Source organism: Periplaneta americana, chromosome 3 (genome assembly GCF_040183065.1).
Source record: "Periplaneta americana isolate PAMFEO1 chromosome 3, P.americana_PAMFEO1_priV1, whole genome shotgun sequence".
Classification (NCBI taxonomy): domain Eukaryota; kingdom Metazoa; phylum Arthropoda; class Insecta; order Blattodea; family Blattidae; genus Periplaneta; species Periplaneta americana.
In genome coordinates, this window is record NC_091119.1 from 175281068 (window position 1) to 175301949 (window position 20882).

Consider the following 20882-nt stretch of genomic DNA (forward strand, 5'->3'; position numbering starts at 1 on the left):
GACACACCTTGATTTTAGGATGAAATTTTAATGAAATCATGTTTTGTAGTTTTAACAGTTGATTTCCTTGCTTTCGACGTCCACGAATATATATTTTTTCTTTGCTGATGGTGGTTTGAAATGTGTCTTTAATACTCCATTACCGTGTTGTATTGCATATTTCACAACCTTTAATTTGAATGTTGTACTATATGAAAACCTTCCCAAGACTACATATTTACTATACCTTGCTCACCATTGTGTGTCACTTGTCACAACAGCCCACTAGAAAACAAGTACAGAGCAAAGGGGCGTGAAAGTATCATAGCTTTCTTATCTAGCTAGCTAGCTGGTTGGTGACAAGTGAGTCTTGATAGCAGCATGGTAGAGGTTTGCACCATAATACATTGTTGGTATTTAAGCAGTATTTATCAAGGAAAAAAGTGTCTCTTGTGGCTAAAAAAGTTAAGGATTTATGTGTAGTTGCTTCAGATATTCTTCTGATTGCTTCTTGAAATTTCTTATTGTTTCAGTGTTGAGTTATGTTGTATTTCTAAGGTTATGAATTATAAATTTAAAGGTACATCTTTTGAATTACTCTCATGATTTATGTCAATTTTTCAGAGGACTTTGGTCTGGCGCCATTAGATTATTATCATTACCTCAGTTATGGAGGAAATCACAAAGTAGAAGGAACAAATGATGCTCACGATTTTCAGGAAACTCTGAAAGGTAACTGTAAATGTAATACATTAATAATAGAGTAATTATTATAAATACAAATAATTTTGAAATAGAGAAGGCCTGAAAAAATGGTCTTAGTTGTGTGAGTGCCATTTGTAAGTAAGTAAGGTGATTGTGAATGGTGCCAAGGCAATTATCTCAAAAAGTAAGAATTTTAATATTTTCTGTTACAGCAATGAATGTGATGGGCATGACAGACCAAGAACAAACTAACATCTTTCAAATTGTGTCAGGCATCCTCCACCTTGGCAATGTTATGTTTGTAGAAAAAGGGAACTATTCAGAGATTCAGGATATAAATTGTGAGTATATTATAATCTTAAAATTCTACTGATAAATTTCATTTAGACTTAAGATGAAACCAAGCTTGAAATTGTTAAAAATTAATATTTTTATGCTCGACCATGCCGAAATGTAGTAATTATACACCTGGTAGCAGCCCTTTAATGGACTTCATTAAAGTACACCTATTCATTAAAGTTCAGGTGTTCCACCAATCAGAAAATACCATTGTAGCAATATGAAAGCGCAAGTATCAATTATTCTCGGATATGCAATCGACATTTGTTTCTCGGAAAAAATCAATACTTTCGCGTCTGCGCACATCTCACAATTTACGAGGTATTGCACCAGGTCAGTTCCGCTCCTCAGTCAGATAAGAATAACATGAATGCTTATGAATAATTTCAAGTTAGAAATATGGTCGAGCATAAAATGTCGTATGAAACTTGGCTATAATGGTAATTAAGACGCTCGTATGAAAATTATGAAACTCACTTGCACTCGTTTCATAAACATACTCGCGTCTTAATTACTACCATTATAGGCTCGTTGCATAATGTACTATTATGAATACCTTGTCCGAAAATGATTTCTCTTATTTCATAATATTTCATTTCTGTAACTATTCTACAGCAACGCAATAAGTGCCAAAGGACAAATATCTTACAAGTTCTCAATATGAGAACACATCTAGGCAATATTCCAATTTTTCCCACACACTGTGCAGCATGTCACAATCTATACCTGCACCACAGTTGTGATGCGACGCCATAAGTTCTGTAGGTTATTAGCCAAAGTAGGAATGTAAATTTTGTCCTTTACTTTACTTCACAAAAAAAATTCACTGGGATTTAGATCAGCTGAGTACGGAGCCTCTTCACCAAGCTTTGGTCTTTGGCAGTGCAACACCAATCCAATGTTAAGGGAGATGCTTGTTGAGGTACATATGCACATGATGATGGAAGTGAGGTGGTGCAGCATCTCGCTGATAAATTAACTCTTCTTCCGCTTCCTGAAATCACAACAGAATTAAGCAGCGAAATTCAGGATGCAAAAACATCTCTAAGATTTAGATAGTGTCATTTTCAAACAGTGACATTTTCCAACTGTAGCTATCATATATGCATATGGTAATCATACACTTAATAAATTAGGAGCTATTAGTCGTCTTTTGAGACTAACAGCGTTCCTATAGCTTACCGATACATATTTTTCAAAATAAACCATATTAAAATGGGAGCAGTCATTTTGGTACATGTTATAGTGACATAGGAATTTGAATGCATGTTGCACGAAAAGAAATACACTTTCTTAAAATGTGTAATAATGCAGTTCGTACTTGTGAAATATAAAAGCAGATTTGTGTACATGTTATAATTCATGTCTCTCTTATCTCGAATGTCAATCTACAGGGCATATCGAAAGTCCGGTAACACTTTCAATATTTTATTACACAAAAAACTACTAATGATAGCACTTTCAAACACACGTCAGTTTAAAGTCAAACTCTCAAAGTTATTCAGCCACTTAATTTTCAGCGACGAAGTGACATTCCATACGAGTGGGAAAATTAACAAGCACAACTGTCATGTTTGGGGTACACAGAAACCTCACAGAATTATTGAACATGAGCGTGATTCACCAAAGGTGAATGTTTTCTGCACATTGTCACAACGAAAACTGTACGGACTTTTCTTCTTCATTGAGGCTACTGTGACTGGACATTCATATCTGGACATGTTGGAGCAATGGTTGGTGCCTCAACTTAGACAAGATCTCGATGACGATTTCATCTTTCAGCAAGATGGGGCTTCGCCACATTTCCACAATACAGTTTCTGCTTACCTGAATATGGAGATGTCTGATCGTTGGATAGGACGTGCTGGAGTAAGGGACAGATGTTTCATGACATGGCCACCAAGGTCACCTGATATGACTGCATGTGACTTTTTTTTCTATGGGTGTACCTAAAGGACCGTGTGTTTGTACCGCCTTTGGCATGTGATTTAGAGGAACTAAAAACCAGAATTCGAGAAGTTGCTGCCACGGTCACAGAGGATATGTTGAAAAGGGTATGGGAAGAGTTTGATTATCGTTTGGACATCTGGCGAGTCACTCGTGGTTCACTCGTTGAATCTCTGTAAGGTGTAAACAGAACTTTGAGAGTTTGACTTTAAACTGACGTGTGTTTGAAAGTGCTATCATTAGTAGTTTTTGTGTAATAAAATATTGAAAGTGTTACCGGACTTTTGATATGCCCTGTATTTTAAGGCTTATGTCAGTCCTGTATTAAAACTTTTAGAGTACATCCACTTTGTGGCTAATTTTGGTGTTTTCTTTTGTCTAGCAATATCATATCCGGCATTCTTGTTTGAAGTAGATCAATATCACTTGAAAAGCAAGTTGACAAGTCGAAGATTTGATAGCAAATGGGGAGCGCAGTCAGACACCATTGATGTAACGCTGAACGTGGAGCAGGCTCTGTACACAAGAAATGCTTTGGCCAAGGGCATCTATGCAAGACTGTTCGACTACCTAGTGAAAGTGAGTAACATATTAGCATTGACATACATCACATTGTAAATTTAATGGTTATTAAGAATATGTAATCACAATGTAGTTAAATAACCTAAGGGTGTTGTAGTTTCTACTCTTAATACTTCCTTGCTAATATTAAGTTAAAATTCCCGTTTAAGAGGAAAACCGTTCAAGGAAAAATGAGTCTCCCAGAGGTTTGTATAAAAAGGGATATAGATCTATATAAATTATTTATGTTTTATACTTTCTTAGGCCCGTAACACACTTGCAGAGTTTTCGCCAGCGAGAAATGTGTTGCGAGAAAATTAAAAAATTGATAACATGGATTCAAATGGACGTCCACATACTGGAAGAGATTCTCGCTCGAGGCAAAAACCTCGCGCGAGTTTCTCGCTGGAGTCGGTAGCTCAGCGAATTTTCTTGACACATTTATCAGAGATGTTTGACATTTATACTCTTTATGACGATTGAATGTAGAAAAAGATATCACAGGTGGCGATGAATTGTATTGTTTTTATTTGAAAATGAGGAAAGATGGCTGATAATTGCAGTCAGAAACTTATCGAACTTGTACGATGTCACCCGTAGGCCTATTTATATGATACACAGGATGAAAAGTATAAAAACACGAAACTTAGAGAAGAAATGTGGAGACAAATATCAGATTATCTGAAAATAAATAGGGCTATATTTTATTTTTGATGAGATTTAATAGTATTGATTAAACATTTGAAATAATGTATCTATATGTCTTAACAGTTTACGTAATTTTAATCAGAATATAGCAAAGAATTCTCTATCATATCATGAATGGCAGAAAAAAAACTGTGGTCCATTGAACCTGAAATAACGCCTAAACGTATTATCATTCAAATCGAAACCAGTGTCCAAAACGTGCTCTTATTTTCGTAAGATACAATGTGATTTTCAGATATTTCAGGCTTTAATTTTAGGCCTGCTTCTTCTTTTCATGAACATAATATGTTCATGTAACTCCATTTCCTCATCATCTGAATACTCAGATTCAACATAGCGTTCGTACGTAATTTGTTAAGTACGACAATATACTTACAGGTTATATATTTAAGTACGACAGTATACGTAAATACATAACCTATAATATTTCCCCCAACGAGTGATTACTATACTCAGCAAAATGCTTTCTGCGTGAGGATAGTGCATAGATGATCACAGCGAGATGTGATCAGTGATAGCGAGAACTCGCCAAGTGTGTGGAGGGAGGCTCTTCGGCTCTTTCTCGCAACACATTTCTCGCTGGCGAAAACTCTGCAAGTGTGTTACAGGCCTTACTTCCATATTTTTGTTATATTTATTTGGCACATATTAATTAGTTGCTAATATTCGCGAAATTTGAGTTCATCCATTTTCCTTCTGCCATCCCACTAGTAATTTACAAGCCATTTGCTGTTGAAGGACTTAATCCCTATTCATTTTAGATGCTGGCATTTTGCCTTGCATAGCACAGATTCTGGAGAGTTACAGATGTTTATTCTATAGAGGTGGCTGCTAGACAGTCATGATCAGTGCTAGTCGAAGTAAGGCAACTGCACTGTCCCTTGGAAAATCTAGGATGTAATTTTTATCGTTCAGCAGTATCTTTCTGAATTTGTTAGGATATTTTTGTTGACATTCTTGTGTCAGTTATGCTTAGTGTTTTATGTCTAATGTTTAAGCTGCCGCAGTGGTCCAGTGGCTAGAGTGCTAGACTCATAATCCTTTGGACGTGGGTTCGATCCCCGGCATACCCCCGATTTATGGCTTGTGTTGGGCAAGCACATGGACCTCTATTTCTCCTATGGCATCCCAACAAATCTTCATTGTCACCTCACCTCACCTCACCTCACCTCACCTCACCTCACCTCACCTCACCTCACCTCACCTCACCTCACCTCACCTCACCTCACTTCACCTCACCTCGGGTGTAGCATAGACCAACCTTCCGTGGTGCACCCTTGTCAATGACTGTCAGTAAATTGATCTACCAAAACTGGCTTCATATGTGTGAATGACGAACAGTCAAGTATCCGCCATTAGCAGCAAAAATATTGCTCTGTTTTATGTTGATCTTCCCCCCCCCCCCATTTTAATCAAAAGGTCAGTTCCCTTCACTTCCACAGTGGGATGAGATCCATTGAAATTATATTTATATGGCAACATAGTACTAATACTTGAGTCAAAGATGGTGTGTTGTGAAGCAATCAGTTTGTACAGAGTGTTAATGGTTGAAAACTGACAATGTAATGTGGTTAAGAAAATGTGCTGATTATATATACAGTGAAACCTCTCATTTACGGACATCGAAGGGACGTAACAATCTGTCCACATCTGGGAGGTGTCCGTTATTGGGAGGGAGACTCCCCAATCTAACAGTAAATTTATAATATGCATTATATACTATGGCCTACTGTTATCGAGACATCCAGTATTTTTCAATCTTAGTGTGTGTTAAAAAGAAAAGAGGCATTATTTCAAAAGTTCTTATAATTGTGATATTTTTGAGATGGTGGGTAAGTTTTACATTGTTATTCCTCCTTAAGGGGTTAGGTACAGCCTAAAACTTAAAAAAAGTCGAATTTTCAAAATATTTTTTGTTTAATGCACAAATTATTCCAGTATATTTTACTGAAAGACCAGCCTCATGGTCTAGTGGTCAGAGCTTCTGGCTATAGTTCATGAGGTCCTGGGTTCGATTCCCAGTTAGAGCACAGGAATTTTTCCTTAAAGGGGATTATTCCTGTGTTCGTCCATGGTCTGGAATTTAGGTTAAGTTTAGATTTAAGACTCTCCTGGCACCACATTATCATAATCATCCTAACACATCATCGGGGTAATGTAACTCCGCCTTCCAGGCGCCCCAACCTTAGAAGTGGATTACAACTAAGCCACGGCCAGGAGAGAAGACCAGAAATGTCGAAAGACAACCTGGTGGCATTGGATTAAAAAAAATAATATTTTATTTTTTGTGGTTTTATAGTATTTTAATTTCTTTTGTACAGACTGTAAAATTTTTCCTTTGTCAGAAAAGAGCCAATTGTTGATCCATAGGTTTGTAAAATGAGACTTTACTGAAGCAAAAGCATTGGATAGAGATATCACTTGAAGAGGTCTTGGTTGCAAATATGTTGCCTGTTTTGCAATATTATCGGCTTTCTCGTTTCCAGGTATACCACAATGACTAGGTAAAATGAATATAATGAACACTGATCAAAATACCTCTCATTTCTCGTGAAAAACAACAACTGAATAGACTATAGTGGACTTTATGTTGTCAGCAAACAGCTGGATACATTAAGAAGGTTGATTAATAGTATTTTAATTTCGTGGATTATATCTGGAATTTTGTTGCTAGATAGTATGAAAATGTTATAATTTGAAGTACTGATTTTAAGTAATTTAAATAAAATCACTGCTTTATTAAAATAGTTTTTCTGCTGCATTAACTGTATTAATGTAATGTTCATTGCCTCAAGCTCTCCATTGTAATGTGTTGACTGTATGGCAAATGTTACATGATCTCAGATAACGAAATATCATTTCAGTGGATCTTATCCCACTGTGGAATTGAAGGACTCAGTAAAGCTGACTTTATGATAAAAAGGAGACCAACATAAAATGTCGTCTACAAGTATATTACAGCAAACAAAATTTAAGTCATTTTGGATATGTTACGACAACTTGGAAACACTGCAAATGACCATATGACTAATCGCACTTTGGTTTTCTTCTGACTGCATGTAGCACTTCAACATATCCTTTAACACATAGGAAGAACTTGCCTACGACCAATCACTTGAAATGAAAACAGATTGAAAGTTGGGCATAGGGTGATTTTGGGAAGTAATTAATACTAAGATTTTCACTTCAGTGAATTATTTATTTATACTTACGTGTATTATCTTTTTGACAGCGAGTGAATGGTGCCATGGAAACAAATGCTCCGGGATATAATATTGGGATCCTAGATATCTACGGGTTTGAAATCTTCGAAAGGAATGGCTTTGAACAGTTCTGCATCAACTTCGTCAATGAGAAGCTGCAGCAGATCTTCATCGAACTCACCCTGAAGGCGGAACAGGTAGGATTTGATTCTTCAGTTACGTTTATTTATGTATTTTAACTTCGTAAATGTTTTCACAAGCTTTTTAAGCATCAACTGACATTATTCCGTCGATTTTTTTGTCCATACATGTTGTTGTAGAAACTTGGAATATATTTACATAGAATTATAATGTGTTATAAAATAATTAATCATTTCGGTTATTCTGATCTTCGGTTTAATTACAATTACACATAATTCAACCAATTATTGACCGTTTAGTAAGTTTTTCAGGTATTGTGCATCATTGTTAAGTGTGCCAAGTACGATATTGTGCATATGAATTGTTAATAAACGTGTCTTTGAAGAAATAATATCCGCATTTTAAATGATTAGGCAGGAAATTGAAGGTTAAGATTTTAGTTCTTATAAAAGTAATTGTTAATTATATTATATTATGTTATAATGTGTTTAGTCAAACCATCACTAGCACTTTTAAAGTGCAAGTGCTGAGAGAATCATCACTTTTAGGCCCCACTTGTTTTAAATTTCAATCCAAGTGCAAAAATCTCTCAAAAGCAGCTTTCTGACTTGGTAAAAATTTTGCATCTACTCTTTCTTTGGTTTTTGAAACCCCGATTTAAACTTGCGAGATTAGTTTCTTTCTCTAGACATTTTAGAAGCACTAGCACGAACATGCATTTCGTTTTACAAAAATACCTCTTTTATTAAAGCACACACACCGTGAACAAATATAATTATTGTACTTACAATTAGAACAAAGTCGTCTTATTTTTGTTGATGTCACAGCTTGAAGAGGAAGAAGATGTAAATAATTATATCTGGTATTAGGAGCATAAAGAAAATATGGATTTCGAAGAAATTAATGACATAAAAGATGTTGTTTTCATTGTTGCAATACTTCTACTTTTGGGTAACGAAGTTGATTTCTTGCTGCATTGTTATTTCCTTAATACTGACTTCTAAATATAAATATGAATGAATATATATAGAATATTTTAATGTCATCAATACACTTACAAGTTATGGTGTACCCACACATTTCTGTATATTGGTCACACCATAACTAGATTTATATCGTCATCATCATCATCATCATCATCATCATCATCATCATCATCATCGTCATCATCGTCATCATCATGATTGTATCATCATTAATTGATATTTGATTATCATTATTAGCTATTATTAAAAATATCTCAAACTAGAAGTTTTACTTGCATTACCTTCATAATTGATTAGAATAACCATTTTTATCTGGCCTGTCTCTGTTACCTATATTAGTTCCCTTTCAATCTTAACTAATGTTCCTTTTCTGTAATTTGTTTCTAGTATCTTATCCATTTTATATCCATTTTCTTCACTGTAGTACAATGTACTACACTACAACTTGTTTTAAGTTGTTTTTGCACACTTCAGACACACTTAACCACACTATTGCCTTCTGTTAATAAAAATCTTGACAGTTCTCACTGGAAAATAATTTATTACAGTTCTTCCTTCCTATCACTAATACCGTATTTATTCCGGTAATAGGCACTGTCACATTATATGTGCACTCCAATTTTTTACTAATATGTAAGGAAAAAAAATTCTATTTCTTCTTCTTCTTCTTCTTCTTCTTCAGCTACAGGGATTAGGCCTATTGGCCTGTTCCGTCCTCAAGGCTTAAATCATCTGTCCATCTTATTTTTGGTCTTCCGACATTTCTATATTCTGTTGGTGCATAATCCATAATTTGTTTCGGTAATCTGTCATTAGTCATTCTTGTAATATGTTGGTACCAATTTGTTTTTGATTTTTAATCTTTTCTTCTAAATTAAAAATATTTAATAATTGTCGGATATTTTCGTTTCTTTGATGATCCAATAAAGTATAACCGGCAACACCTCGTAGGAACTTCATTTCACTTACTTGAATTTTTCTTTTTGTTGCGCGGTTTAATGACCAGTTTTCTGAGCCGTAAGTTAATAATGAAACTGCTAGGGTTTTGTAAAATTTTATTGTGTTGAGCACTGTGTTTTATTTCTTAAAATTCTTCTTATTGTTCCACACATCTGTTGGAATTTGCTCAACTTACTGTTCATATCCTGTTCACCCAAATAAGATATATTGCAGCCTAAGTAGTTAAAAGAAGATATCTGTTCTACAGTTCCTTGATTAATATCTATTTTACATCGCCTATGGTTAAACCCTCTGAAAGCCATTGTTTTAGTTTTGTTATTAGACATTTTTAGGTTATATCCTTCTGTTATTAGCTGGAGCTGGTAAGTTGCCATTTGTAGATCATCCTCAGATTCTGCGATCAATATTTGATCATCGGCAAAAAGCATTGTATTTAATACAGTTGTTCCTAAATTTATACCAAATGATATTTTATTCTGTCATTCTTCTATGGCTTTATTGAGGTATACCTATATTAAATAATGTTGGAGATAGCGGGCAACCTTGCTTCACACCTTGGTTTACTATTACTGAGTTGCTTATCTGATTACCTACTCTTATCAATATTTTTGTCTCATATAAGCTTTTTATGATATTTACCAAATGTTTGGGATATCCTTCTTCATACAATATTTTCCATAATTTGTTCCTTAAGACCTTATCAAAGGCTTTTTCATAATCTATGAACAATATATATGTTGGGAGATTAAATTCCCTTCTATTTAATGTATGCATTTCATTTTCAGTTGCTACCTTCACAAAATATGTCTAGTTTTTGCTTTATTTGTGAGATTCAGTTTTAGGTTATAGTATGCTAAATTTTTTTTTTCATTTCATATATTATGCTCTTTACATTATTATTGTTCGTAAGTGTTCAATATATCAATGCTCTCGAAGTCGTACAATCGATCATTTTCAGTATTACTTGAATGTCCGATGTCAAAACCAGCTGTGATTATCACGTGGAATGTCAGGTAGTAATAATTTTTCCTGTAAAATGTTTTCCTTGCATGTAATACACACCCTGAATTTTTAATAAAAAAATTATGGAAAAAAAAAAAAGTGTCTATTAAAGGAGTAAATACAGTATTAATGATATTATTTCGGATAGGATCTTATCACATAAACTTTTTTATCACTCTTTGTAACACACTTCCGAGCTTTGATTGGTATATCTGCTATCTCTTTTCTCCACCTATGCTTGTAACAGTCCTTTATATTAGTCTTAGTATTCTGTCATATTTGTCAATGACTATCTTACTAATCACACCAATCGTTCTTTTTTCACCATTTTAATCCGTTAATAAATCCCCTCTAGACTCCTAAACATAGAAAATATTGAGAATTATTTTGATATAGTCTGAAGTACAGATTTTTTTATTATTATAAGTTGTAAAATGATTAACATGAACAAATACTCTAACCTGCTTTGAAAATTATGTGTTATGGTAATACATGGGTTGGATAAAAAGTAATGGCAACAGTTCGATATTTCTGACATGGCTTTATTCACAGGGGTACAACATTTACGTACCTTCTATGTAGTCGTCCCCTTTATTTATCACCTTTTGCCAAATGTTTGGAAGGCGTCGTACACCATCAGTGCGTCCATCTTTGTTGATGTTCCGTATTGGCCACCCTAAAGCACAGATAAGTTCATCTCTGGTATTGTACCGGGTCCCTTGCAGTGGTTCTTTCACTTTGGTGAAAAGATCGTAATTGCATGGATCATATCGGGTGAGTACGGTGGATGTTCCAGTAGTCCGCGTTTTCCGTCTGCCTTGGAGGTACAGCATGGTGCAGTATTACCCCATCATTGTCACACGCCACAATGAACATCACTTTCACAGCACTTTGTGTAGGGCGCACTTTCTTCGGACGAGGAGAACCTGGATGCTTCCATTCATTTGACTGGCGTTTTAAGTTTGGTTCATACGAGCGAGTCCAGGTTTCGTCCATAGCGACGATTCGTCCAAGAAAGTCGCCACCTTCCCTCTGGTACCAGTGCAACAAGGCCTTCCCGGAACGCTTTAACCCATCATGCAACTGTGTGATATGGCAACGCTGCATCGCCACATGCTTCACGCAGTCCCTGAAAACATTCTTGTGCACTATGACCTCGTGCCACTTCAATTTTGATCCAGGAACGTTGCTCTAATTTTGTAAGGATGGTCGTAGGGCGCTCGCACTATCCCTATGAAAGTGAACGTTCTACACACTGCAGTAGATTGACAGAGTACTGTCGCCGCTGGCTGCACTAACTCATCTAACAGTCCTTGTTCATGTCCACACAGCTGGCAGCTCTCGAACGCACCATCATCATGTGACAGCAGTGTTGCCATTACTTTATATCCAACCTATATAAATTTAGAAGCTGTGTAGAGTAAGATTATTTAAAATGTGAGCAAAGGTTCAAGGTTTGTTCTTGAATCAAATGACAAAATACTAATACCAAAGTAGAAATTAATATTCGCTGGCTGGCTTTTCGAAGGCCAGATCCATAATAGATCCCTGCACTTATGCTCACATTGGCCTCTTGTGTGCTAGATATGCGATGATTGTTCCATTCCGACATGTTAGCAATCATGAATGTGATGTTTCCAGGTGGCCATCCTACCTCAGTCCTGACAGAGCCAAGTTCTATCCCTAGATGAGTACCTGATAAGTCCCAGGACCTGGAGTCCCAAGCCCTTGAATTGGAGACCTGTACTAATCCCAAGACTTCACCTGACCTATTTTAATTATTGCTGATGGAAAAGGTGGTGAGTGTTAGTGGAATTAAAGATGGAAATGGGAGTACCCTAAGAAAAACCATCTGCAATGTCTTTGTCCACCAAAATTTCCATCATGACCTGGCCGGAGCTTGAACCTGGACTGCCTGAATGGAAGGCCTGCATGCTAGCGCAGAGCCACAGAGGTGGCTATATATAAATATAAATTTATTGCAAACATACAGTAATGACTGCCCACAATTGCAGGCTGTCAATGATGGACAGACGAAAGCATAGGTGTTACACAAAAATTAAAATATGCATATATATTTTTTAACAGAACGATAGGGAAGTTAAAGAAAATACAGTAGAACCCCGATTATCCGTCACCCTATTAACCGATTGCTGGATTAACCGTCTGTCTTTCTCTCACTTTTTTTTGCTGCAGAAATATATGAAGTATTGCACATTGTATTAGCACGTTATTTTTTTCTGGAGAGGTTTATTACAAGCCTCTTCCCTTACACAGTATGGTCTATTGCTCGGATTGTCGTACTGTATAACTTCTATATGAAATATTTTCTTCGGGTAGCAAATGAACACTCATTGTGCTAAGAATCGAAAAAAAAAAAAGTGTAAATAATTCAATGGTTTGGGGAAAGATAAACCTTGACTCATCTCTCATCAGAATACGAGATTGAAGTGTAGAAAGTACGTAAATCTACAACACGAGACCTCTAATACTGATATCTTTCCACAGACAGCCATTACAAGGAGTTTCCTTGCCCCTTAAAACCCATCGTTGATAACCTGACTTAAATTAGTGAACTTCTGATCCACTATCTAGCATATTAAACGCAACACCATCAAAACCACGAAGGGAATTACGAAAGTGTAAATATTATTCACTAAATTTACGAAAATCTTTCGTGATAAGGATTATCCGATTTTTTCGATTAACTGTTCAGCCCACCCCCTTCATTACCACAGATAATAGGGGTTCTACTGTATTACAGAATTTATGAAATTTATGTAGATGTACTGGAGAAAGTTGTTATGTTTTATTGAACATGATGAAGATGATGACAGAGCAGGGCGATGGATCGATGAAGGGCAGCTGTAGTAATCTCCTTTATCTTGACCTTCTTCAGACTGAATCTGATCCAGGTGGTGACGAAGTAGTTGGGGATACTTCCGTGGGTGCCGACTATTACACCAATTACTTGTATATTCTCCAAGACGTATTTGTCCTTGAATAAGGAATTGTTGCCATACAGTATATACTTTCTACTTTTCTTCGTGCACTTCCTCTGATTGGTCTTTATATTTCTCGAACCAAATGGTGGAATCGAGCATATAACCCACTGTGCTGTTGAGAGGAATTACAAGCATATCAATCCTTTTTGTACTTCCATTGACTGCGAGACAATACACTTCTTCATAAACCTGATGATTGGTAGATCTGAATTCCTCAGCTATCATAAAACGAAATCTATGGTGGAGAGAATTACACTAATAATGAATCTTATAAACTCTAACCTTAATCATTGCAACAGTTCGAAATGCTGTCCGTTCACATGTAGAGATTCCTGGCACTGTTTTAATAAGTTGTCATTGATCTCTGAAGTTCTGTAAAAGTCTTTGCGATTTCTACCATTGTATTATGTTTCAATTCAGTTTTTGTGTGAGAAATATAAGAGAAATTCTTTAGCGATTTCTCTAGTTTAGTGCTGGTCTCATATAGGTTATTTTCAGTGGGCACACTTGTTTCCCTGTTCATTGTTTTTTCAGTCGGTCAGTCAGTCAGTCAGACAGTCAGTCAATCAGTCTTAATGTATCCAGCTGTTTGCTGTTGCGCCACGAATTATCTATTTCTATTATGTAGGCATATGTCATAGGAAAAACTTCTGAATTTGTGTGCAGTCGTCAAAATTGTCTTTTCAAAGCAATATCAGGTTGGCACAACTGTAAAAAATAAAGAGGAAACTTTGATCCAGAGAGCACTTCTTACTCTTATTAGGGACACCAATTTGATGTAAACTGAGAAAAAGTATATTGTACAAATATACACAAATATGTGGCTCTTTGATATAAATTTCGATGTATTTGCAATGTATGCTTTTTTTTCCTCCGATGTTTATAAGCCTGCAAATCAGTGGTTCTCAAAGTGGGGCTGCGTACCCATAGGGGTCCTTGAAGCTCATTCTGGGGGTCTGCGAATGTTCTGAATATGGAAAGTTTTTCTTCCTTCAGAAGCCTTTGTTGATACACTTATAAATCGTTCATTTGTTGTGCTGTGAAGTGGCCGTAAATATATTATTACTATATTAAGGTTAATTCATACATATGCTTTACCAAAGAAGGGCAGCACTGCTACTTACAGACCTGTTACTAAATCTACGTATTACTCTGTGAAAAGATTTATTAAATCTACATACTTAGACTTCAACAAACAAAATTTGATAACAGAATCTCAAGGGAAAAATTGGAACTCTCTGCATCATAATCCACAGTTAATTCCCGATTTACCACGAAAATCGTCTGTAGCTGCATTTAGATTGGCAACAGGCCATGATTGTTTGGCCAAACACCTGCATAGAATTGGAATATATCAGTCCCCTAACTGCCCATTGTGCAACCCAAACCAAGAAATGGATTCGGAACACCTCAAAATCTGTGCTTCAGTGGCTGACGATGATAATATCTTTGAAAAATATTGGAGTGCAAGAGGTCAAATGACTTTGTTAAACGCCTGGCATTAGAAAACAACAACATATAGCGTTACGGCTATTGAACGATGTAAGATTCTAAGAAGGATTTATTTGTGTGTGGAAATAATAGATGAAGAGCATTAACAGTTCTTGATACAAGTTATAAATTCCTTCGGTTGTTGTTGACAACATTTCTTATGTTATTAAAATTATTAAACAGAGTAAGACTGCAAGTTCAAACACAGTAACCAGAAACATTTAAAAAGTTTTGTTTCTAATATATTGTGGCTTAAACGTCATCATAATATGGACGAAATGAACTCTGGGGTTATTTTCCTGTTCCTATTTCTAAACATATGTTGAATTCAGTCTCACCGAAAAGGACTGAAAGTTCATTCAGAACATAAAGAACTCTCAGAACAAATCTTGAAATATTTAATATCGTATCTCAAGACACTTTTTTGAGCAGACATTTTCTCCTCTATCTTGTATCAGTACTGTTAAGAGAAACTGAGTAAATGTGACGGCAGACTTGAGATTAAAGATAACTTGCATTGAGGCTAAATATAAAGACATTTTAAGCACAAAAAATAGTTCCATCATTCTCACTGAAGTAGGGACCTTGTAAAAATATAATTTATCTATTTTTCAGTACAAGAGTATTATACAAAGAATGTAGTGGAATTAGAGTATTGTTTTGCTTTACTATTTTTTAATATCAACTCTGCGAAAACAGGCCTTCTACTTTTTTAAGACAGTATTATATATATATATATATATAATCCAAATCTGGCTTTCAGGTAGTAGCTCTCTGTAAAGGAGGCTTGAATAATTTCGTGCATAGTTTCTGGGGTAGCTCAGTTGGGAGAGCATTCGTGCACTAAGCGAAGGGCCCTGGGATCGATACCCGGCCCTGAAACAATTTTCCCTTAAAATTATTCAAACCTGCTTTACAGGGAGTTACTACCTGAAAGCCAGATTTGCATAATACATTCGTTACTGGAGATAGGTTAACAGAAAGCCACAATTTAAGTCACACAGAATTTGTGTGCACTCAAAGTTGGGTTCTGGCATCTTGTCAGCCCATTTTAGTTGTGCGGATATAAAGGAAAAATTTTGACGGTGTCGTGTATAATTTCTGGGGTAGCTCAGTCGGGAGAGCATTTGTGCGCTAAGCAAAGGGTCCCGGGATCGACATGCGGCCCTGGAACAATTTTTCCTTGAAAGTATTATATATAATCTATATATATATAATTTGACTGGTAATGAAAATTACGGGAAAACAGCTGAACTGATTTTAATAAATGACCCCTCATTTTGAAGCTTGGAACCCAAAGTTTTTCAGAAAAATAGTAGTTTTCAGTGAAATGTCAATTTTCCTACATAATTTTCCTATTTTCCAAAATCCATCTGTCGTCAGTTTTGAGAACTAATGGCGTTTCAGAATAAAACAAAACACACACACACTACAATAAACAATATTACACGAAGGCCATGACCTGCAGGATTACTGACATATTTAGAGCTCAGATTCTCTGACACCATAATTCCAATAGCTCTGTCGTTCTTCATTTGTGTAATTTTTTTAGAACATCTCAAGACTTAACTAAAAATAATTTACAGGTCTGATTCTCTGGTGCGTAATTTTCTGAGTGCAGCTGTGTATTGGATTTTAGAAACTACAAAACTTAAGAAGGTTTGATGACATTATTACATTTAAATTTGAATATGATCACAGTTTATGGCATGATGTATTTGTCACTAATGATATACATTAATGCTATTGATATATCGATGATATGAAAGTGAACCCTTTTGGAATTATATAAATAGGCATAGAGAATAGCTTAAATTAGTTCTTAATATCTATAATTTACAGAGTAACGGCTATAGTATATATATAGAGTTACTGAAAACTACAAAACTTACGTAACATTTCCACAACTCATTTTGTAAACTCTCTACAACCTGTAAATGCCCTTGCCTGAAAGAATCTGTAGATGTGAAATACCTGGGAATTATTGTTGATCAGCACTTGAAATGGGATAGACAAATCACCTTTTTATGTAACAGAATACGTAAAACAATTTACAAATTTGTAAACCTTCGCCATTACTTGCCTACTCACGTATTACGTTTGGTTTATTTGGCTCTAGTTGAATCTGTTATCCAATATGGTATAATTGGATGGGGAGGCATTACAAAAACTGCTCTTTTTCCTCTAATTATGTTGCAAAAACGTATAATCAAAATTTGTTTGAAAAGGCGACTGGATTATCCAACAAATTTGATCCATTCTGAATTGAATGTTTTTAGAATTGACCAAATTTATGAATACTCTTTAATGAAATTCTATCATAAAAATAGAACGAAATTTGTAGCTCAGCCACATGCTCATAATACGAGACGAAATGAAATTCTTAAATTAGTTGAACCTAAATATTTCACATCTGCTGCTTTACTACACAGTACAAATTATGGTCCACGGCTATATAATTCGATAATAAAATTTCATCCAGAATTGACTACTTTAAGCAATGAAATTTTCAGATCCAGAATTAAAAAATTTATATGACAGACTTCCCTGTATATATATTATGTACCATGTATTGTAAAACAAGTTTATTTCTATCCTAAGTGTATTTTTCTATTTTATCTTGGTTACTATGTCAACATGACCTGCACTAATTATACTACTAATAATAATTTAATATTAATCCATCAATCTAAACATCGTCTCTTTTTTCACTCAGTTATTATTAGTATTATTATTTACTAATTTTATTACAATCTTTATGTGAGCTTTTTTCTTAAGTATTTTGTCTACAAAGTATGTGTATCTATGTAACGGAACTGTCCCCGAACACGAGCTTTGCTCTTTCGGGGTATTTTAATGTAACGTTTTTATGTATATGTTATTATTAAATAAATAAATAAAATAAAAAATAAAAAAATAATAATATTGCTATTAAAAATGAAATATTTTTACAGTTATTACTGAAGTGATGTGGGTCTTTTTTATATATTTAATGGCTGGGCGGTGTAGATACTTATATGTGTGATTCTCTAATTTTTCTAGGATGTAGTGCAATAATATAGAAGAGGCATTAGTAAATTGAGTCATGATTTCTATTTTAGCTGCATCTTATCAAAATTATTTCCCTATTCCTTTGGTTTAATCGATTTCATCTGAGATCGCTGCCAAGCATATCATTTTTTTGTAGGGAGAACTCAAAGAACTGAAGATAGATATGTTCAAGGAAAAGTATTTAGCATAAAAAACATTAAAGAGGAAGCTTTTTAAAATTGATATTTTTTACAGGATTACTGAGTTACTGTATTAGTTTGCTTTAAATGTTACATCTTCATCATTATGGAAGCAAATACATTTCAAAATATCTGGTAATCTTTCTGGAAAATAAATATGAAAACTTTTATTTGAACTTATAATTAACTGAATTTGCAGCACTTATTGCACAAGCCACTAGTTTTATTTAATTGAAATATACAGTTAATACTGATTCAATTTTGGAAAATATGTCACAAATATCACTGCTCGTATTCACTTAATATTAATCCCAAAATCTAACCACCTCACCATTTCATTGACGACTTTGAAGGGATTGGCGAAAGTACTGACCTATGGAAAGGGGGTCCATAGTGCTAATAAGTTTGAGAACCACTGCTCTAAATGAATGTATATTGTCAGAAGCTCTAACACAAATTCTATTATTTATTTTCTAGCTTAAGCTTAGTATACAGTGATGCAAATAAATACAATGTAACAATGTTTTTTTAAAGATGTGTTGTGTAACATACACTTGCAAACAGCAGGTGAGATCAGTGATACGAAGCATTTCTTTGGTCTCTTTGTTCATTAAAACACACAAGCATACACATTTTCACAAGTCACTTTGAATGTTGTTCACACTTCATTTGATAAGTCACTTCAGATTTTTTCTTCATATCATATTCGGTAAAAGATCTGTCCGTTGCGCAATGTGCTTATGGGTTACTGCAGACGATGGCGTGTTTAAATTGGCGTGTCTCAAGTCAAGATTGTTCGTTTCCATCTGTCGAGTGACCCACAGTAGCTTGAACTGCGGTAACCCCGGCACTTGCTGTTCCACCTCGTGATACTGTGGTGTTGAGCTGTGTGCGAGGGGTTGTGTTGGCGGGGGAATTTGTTTGGGCAGCTCACTTGATGTGACGATCACTAAACTCAGTGTGTTGTGTTCCGGAGACGAAGTTGGTGATCCTGAATCGTGATGATTATGCCGGGAGTATGACAGCAGATCAGACGATGGTGGACGAGGAAGAACGACAGCTTCTGTGAAACTCTTGTGTCCAAGAATTTTGAGCATTCCCAACACTGCAATCAGCAGCCATGTTTGTTGGTGGGCCATTCTGTAAACAGAAGATGAAATGTATATTAGAAAATGTTGCTTGTTGTGGGAGGATGGCTTCTTCTCTTGAGAAAAGATTAAATTAAGGTACGGTCACACCAGCGAATAGGGATTATAAAGAATGGACACTGAGCTAATTTGCCTGTGTTTTGTTTCTCTGTGCGCCAGTGGCTAGTTCCACTTTCAAGCGCTAGAGGTAGTGTAATCGAGCATACGCTAAATTAATAATTGAGAATAGAATTAAGGCACAGGATCCAAACATCGCCTACCTTATTGCATAATCCAGTAACGCTTTGCTTCAAATAAATTCAAGTTAACAGCTTTTCCTTATTTCTCAGTGACAAACTAGTTGTAATAATAATATTTTATATTTCAGATATCATGAATTATATTATAAAATAATATAATACATTATAAAATTAAGATGGAATTCGTTTAATATTTGTATATAATATAATATAATATAGGTATATGGTTTTACTTCTCGTAAGAGTTTTGTTTTTCCATTTTCAGCGTTATCAAATCATTACATATTTTAATTGTTGTTGGGGTCAACGTCTCAACTCTCATTGTAAAGGAACTCTAGAGTCTAGACATTACAGTTAATGAAGGATTTATTATTTTATGGATCAAATTTATTTTATTTGAGTATATAATGTACCTAGATGTATTAATTGTATGTGTTATATTTCCGCTGTGTCGACTGCAAGCTGGTGTGATGTCAGCGCCAACTCTAGGGAGAAGGCAGAATCTGACGCTCTAGCTGGCTTGAAGGTCATTGAAATCAGTCCAGCTACATCAAAGGTACCGACGCGAAGTGTCCATTCTTTATAATCCCTATTCGCTGGTCACACGTCGCTACTTTTGCAGCGCTGCAGTACAAAAAATTTCGCAACTCTCGTACTGCAACGTGTGAACAACGTTGCAACCCGAAAAGTAGCGGCTGCCGAACCTGCTGCCCGCTACTTTTTCATGCTGCACGCAGCTTATAAGTAGCGAGGTATGAACAGGGTTCTCAGGGTTGCAACCGCAGCATTTTTGATATCGGTTTTGTTGAAACTTTTGCTGCGGTTGCGACCAGTGTTACCACCCAAATGTACCAATGATACTTTCATTGTTTGGATATATTTTAATGTTAGACGTGATGAAAATAAATTATTTGTAACAGTTATTAAATACACAACACAGTCTGAGCATATTTGCTGACGATACAATTCAGTTTTTTAATTTTCCGTAGCGTAGTTTCAAACAGGAGGGTTGCCAACATTGATTACGTGAATATGCTGTTGGTTATTATTTAAGTATATAGGCGTTTTTAAAAGCTTTATAGTAAAAATAATGCCAATTTCTGAATACTAGTTAGGACAGAAAAGCAAATAATAGTTAAGTAAGCTTTCACATGAGCTTCTTAATAATGCGAACATAACCACAAAATGTATATTGAGAAGTCAACACGGAGATGGAAACCTGCAGCATGACTGCGGCT

General features: G+C 35.3%; 1 protein-coding gene and 1 long non-coding RNA gene across 2 annotated transcripts in view; one reads left to right on the top strand and one right to left on the bottom strand.

Moving 5' to 3' along the window:
* The window catches only part of LOC138696851 (unconventional myosin-Ie-like), a 277651-nt gene that overhangs the window by 15708 nt on the left and 241061 nt on the right, over positions 1 to 20882 (top strand). Inside the window, exons 7-10 of the mRNA XM_069822299.1 lie at positions 604 to 711; positions 897 to 1025; positions 3353 to 3549; positions 7472 to 7639. Of these exons, the coding sequence (XP_069678400.1) occupies positions 604 to 711; positions 897 to 1025; positions 3353 to 3549; positions 7472 to 7639 (602 nt within the window). The remainder of the gene's footprint in view (positions 1 to 603; positions 712 to 896; positions 1026 to 3352; positions 3550 to 7471; positions 7640 to 20882) is intronic.
* LOC138696850 (uncharacterized) overlaps positions 18704 to 20882 on the bottom strand; it is an 89478-nt gene continuing 87299 nt past the window's right edge. The window contains exon 2 of the long non-coding RNA XR_011331476.1: positions 18704 to 19397. This is a non-coding gene — a long non-coding RNA (uncharacterized lncRNA). The remainder of the gene's footprint in view (positions 19398 to 20882) is intronic.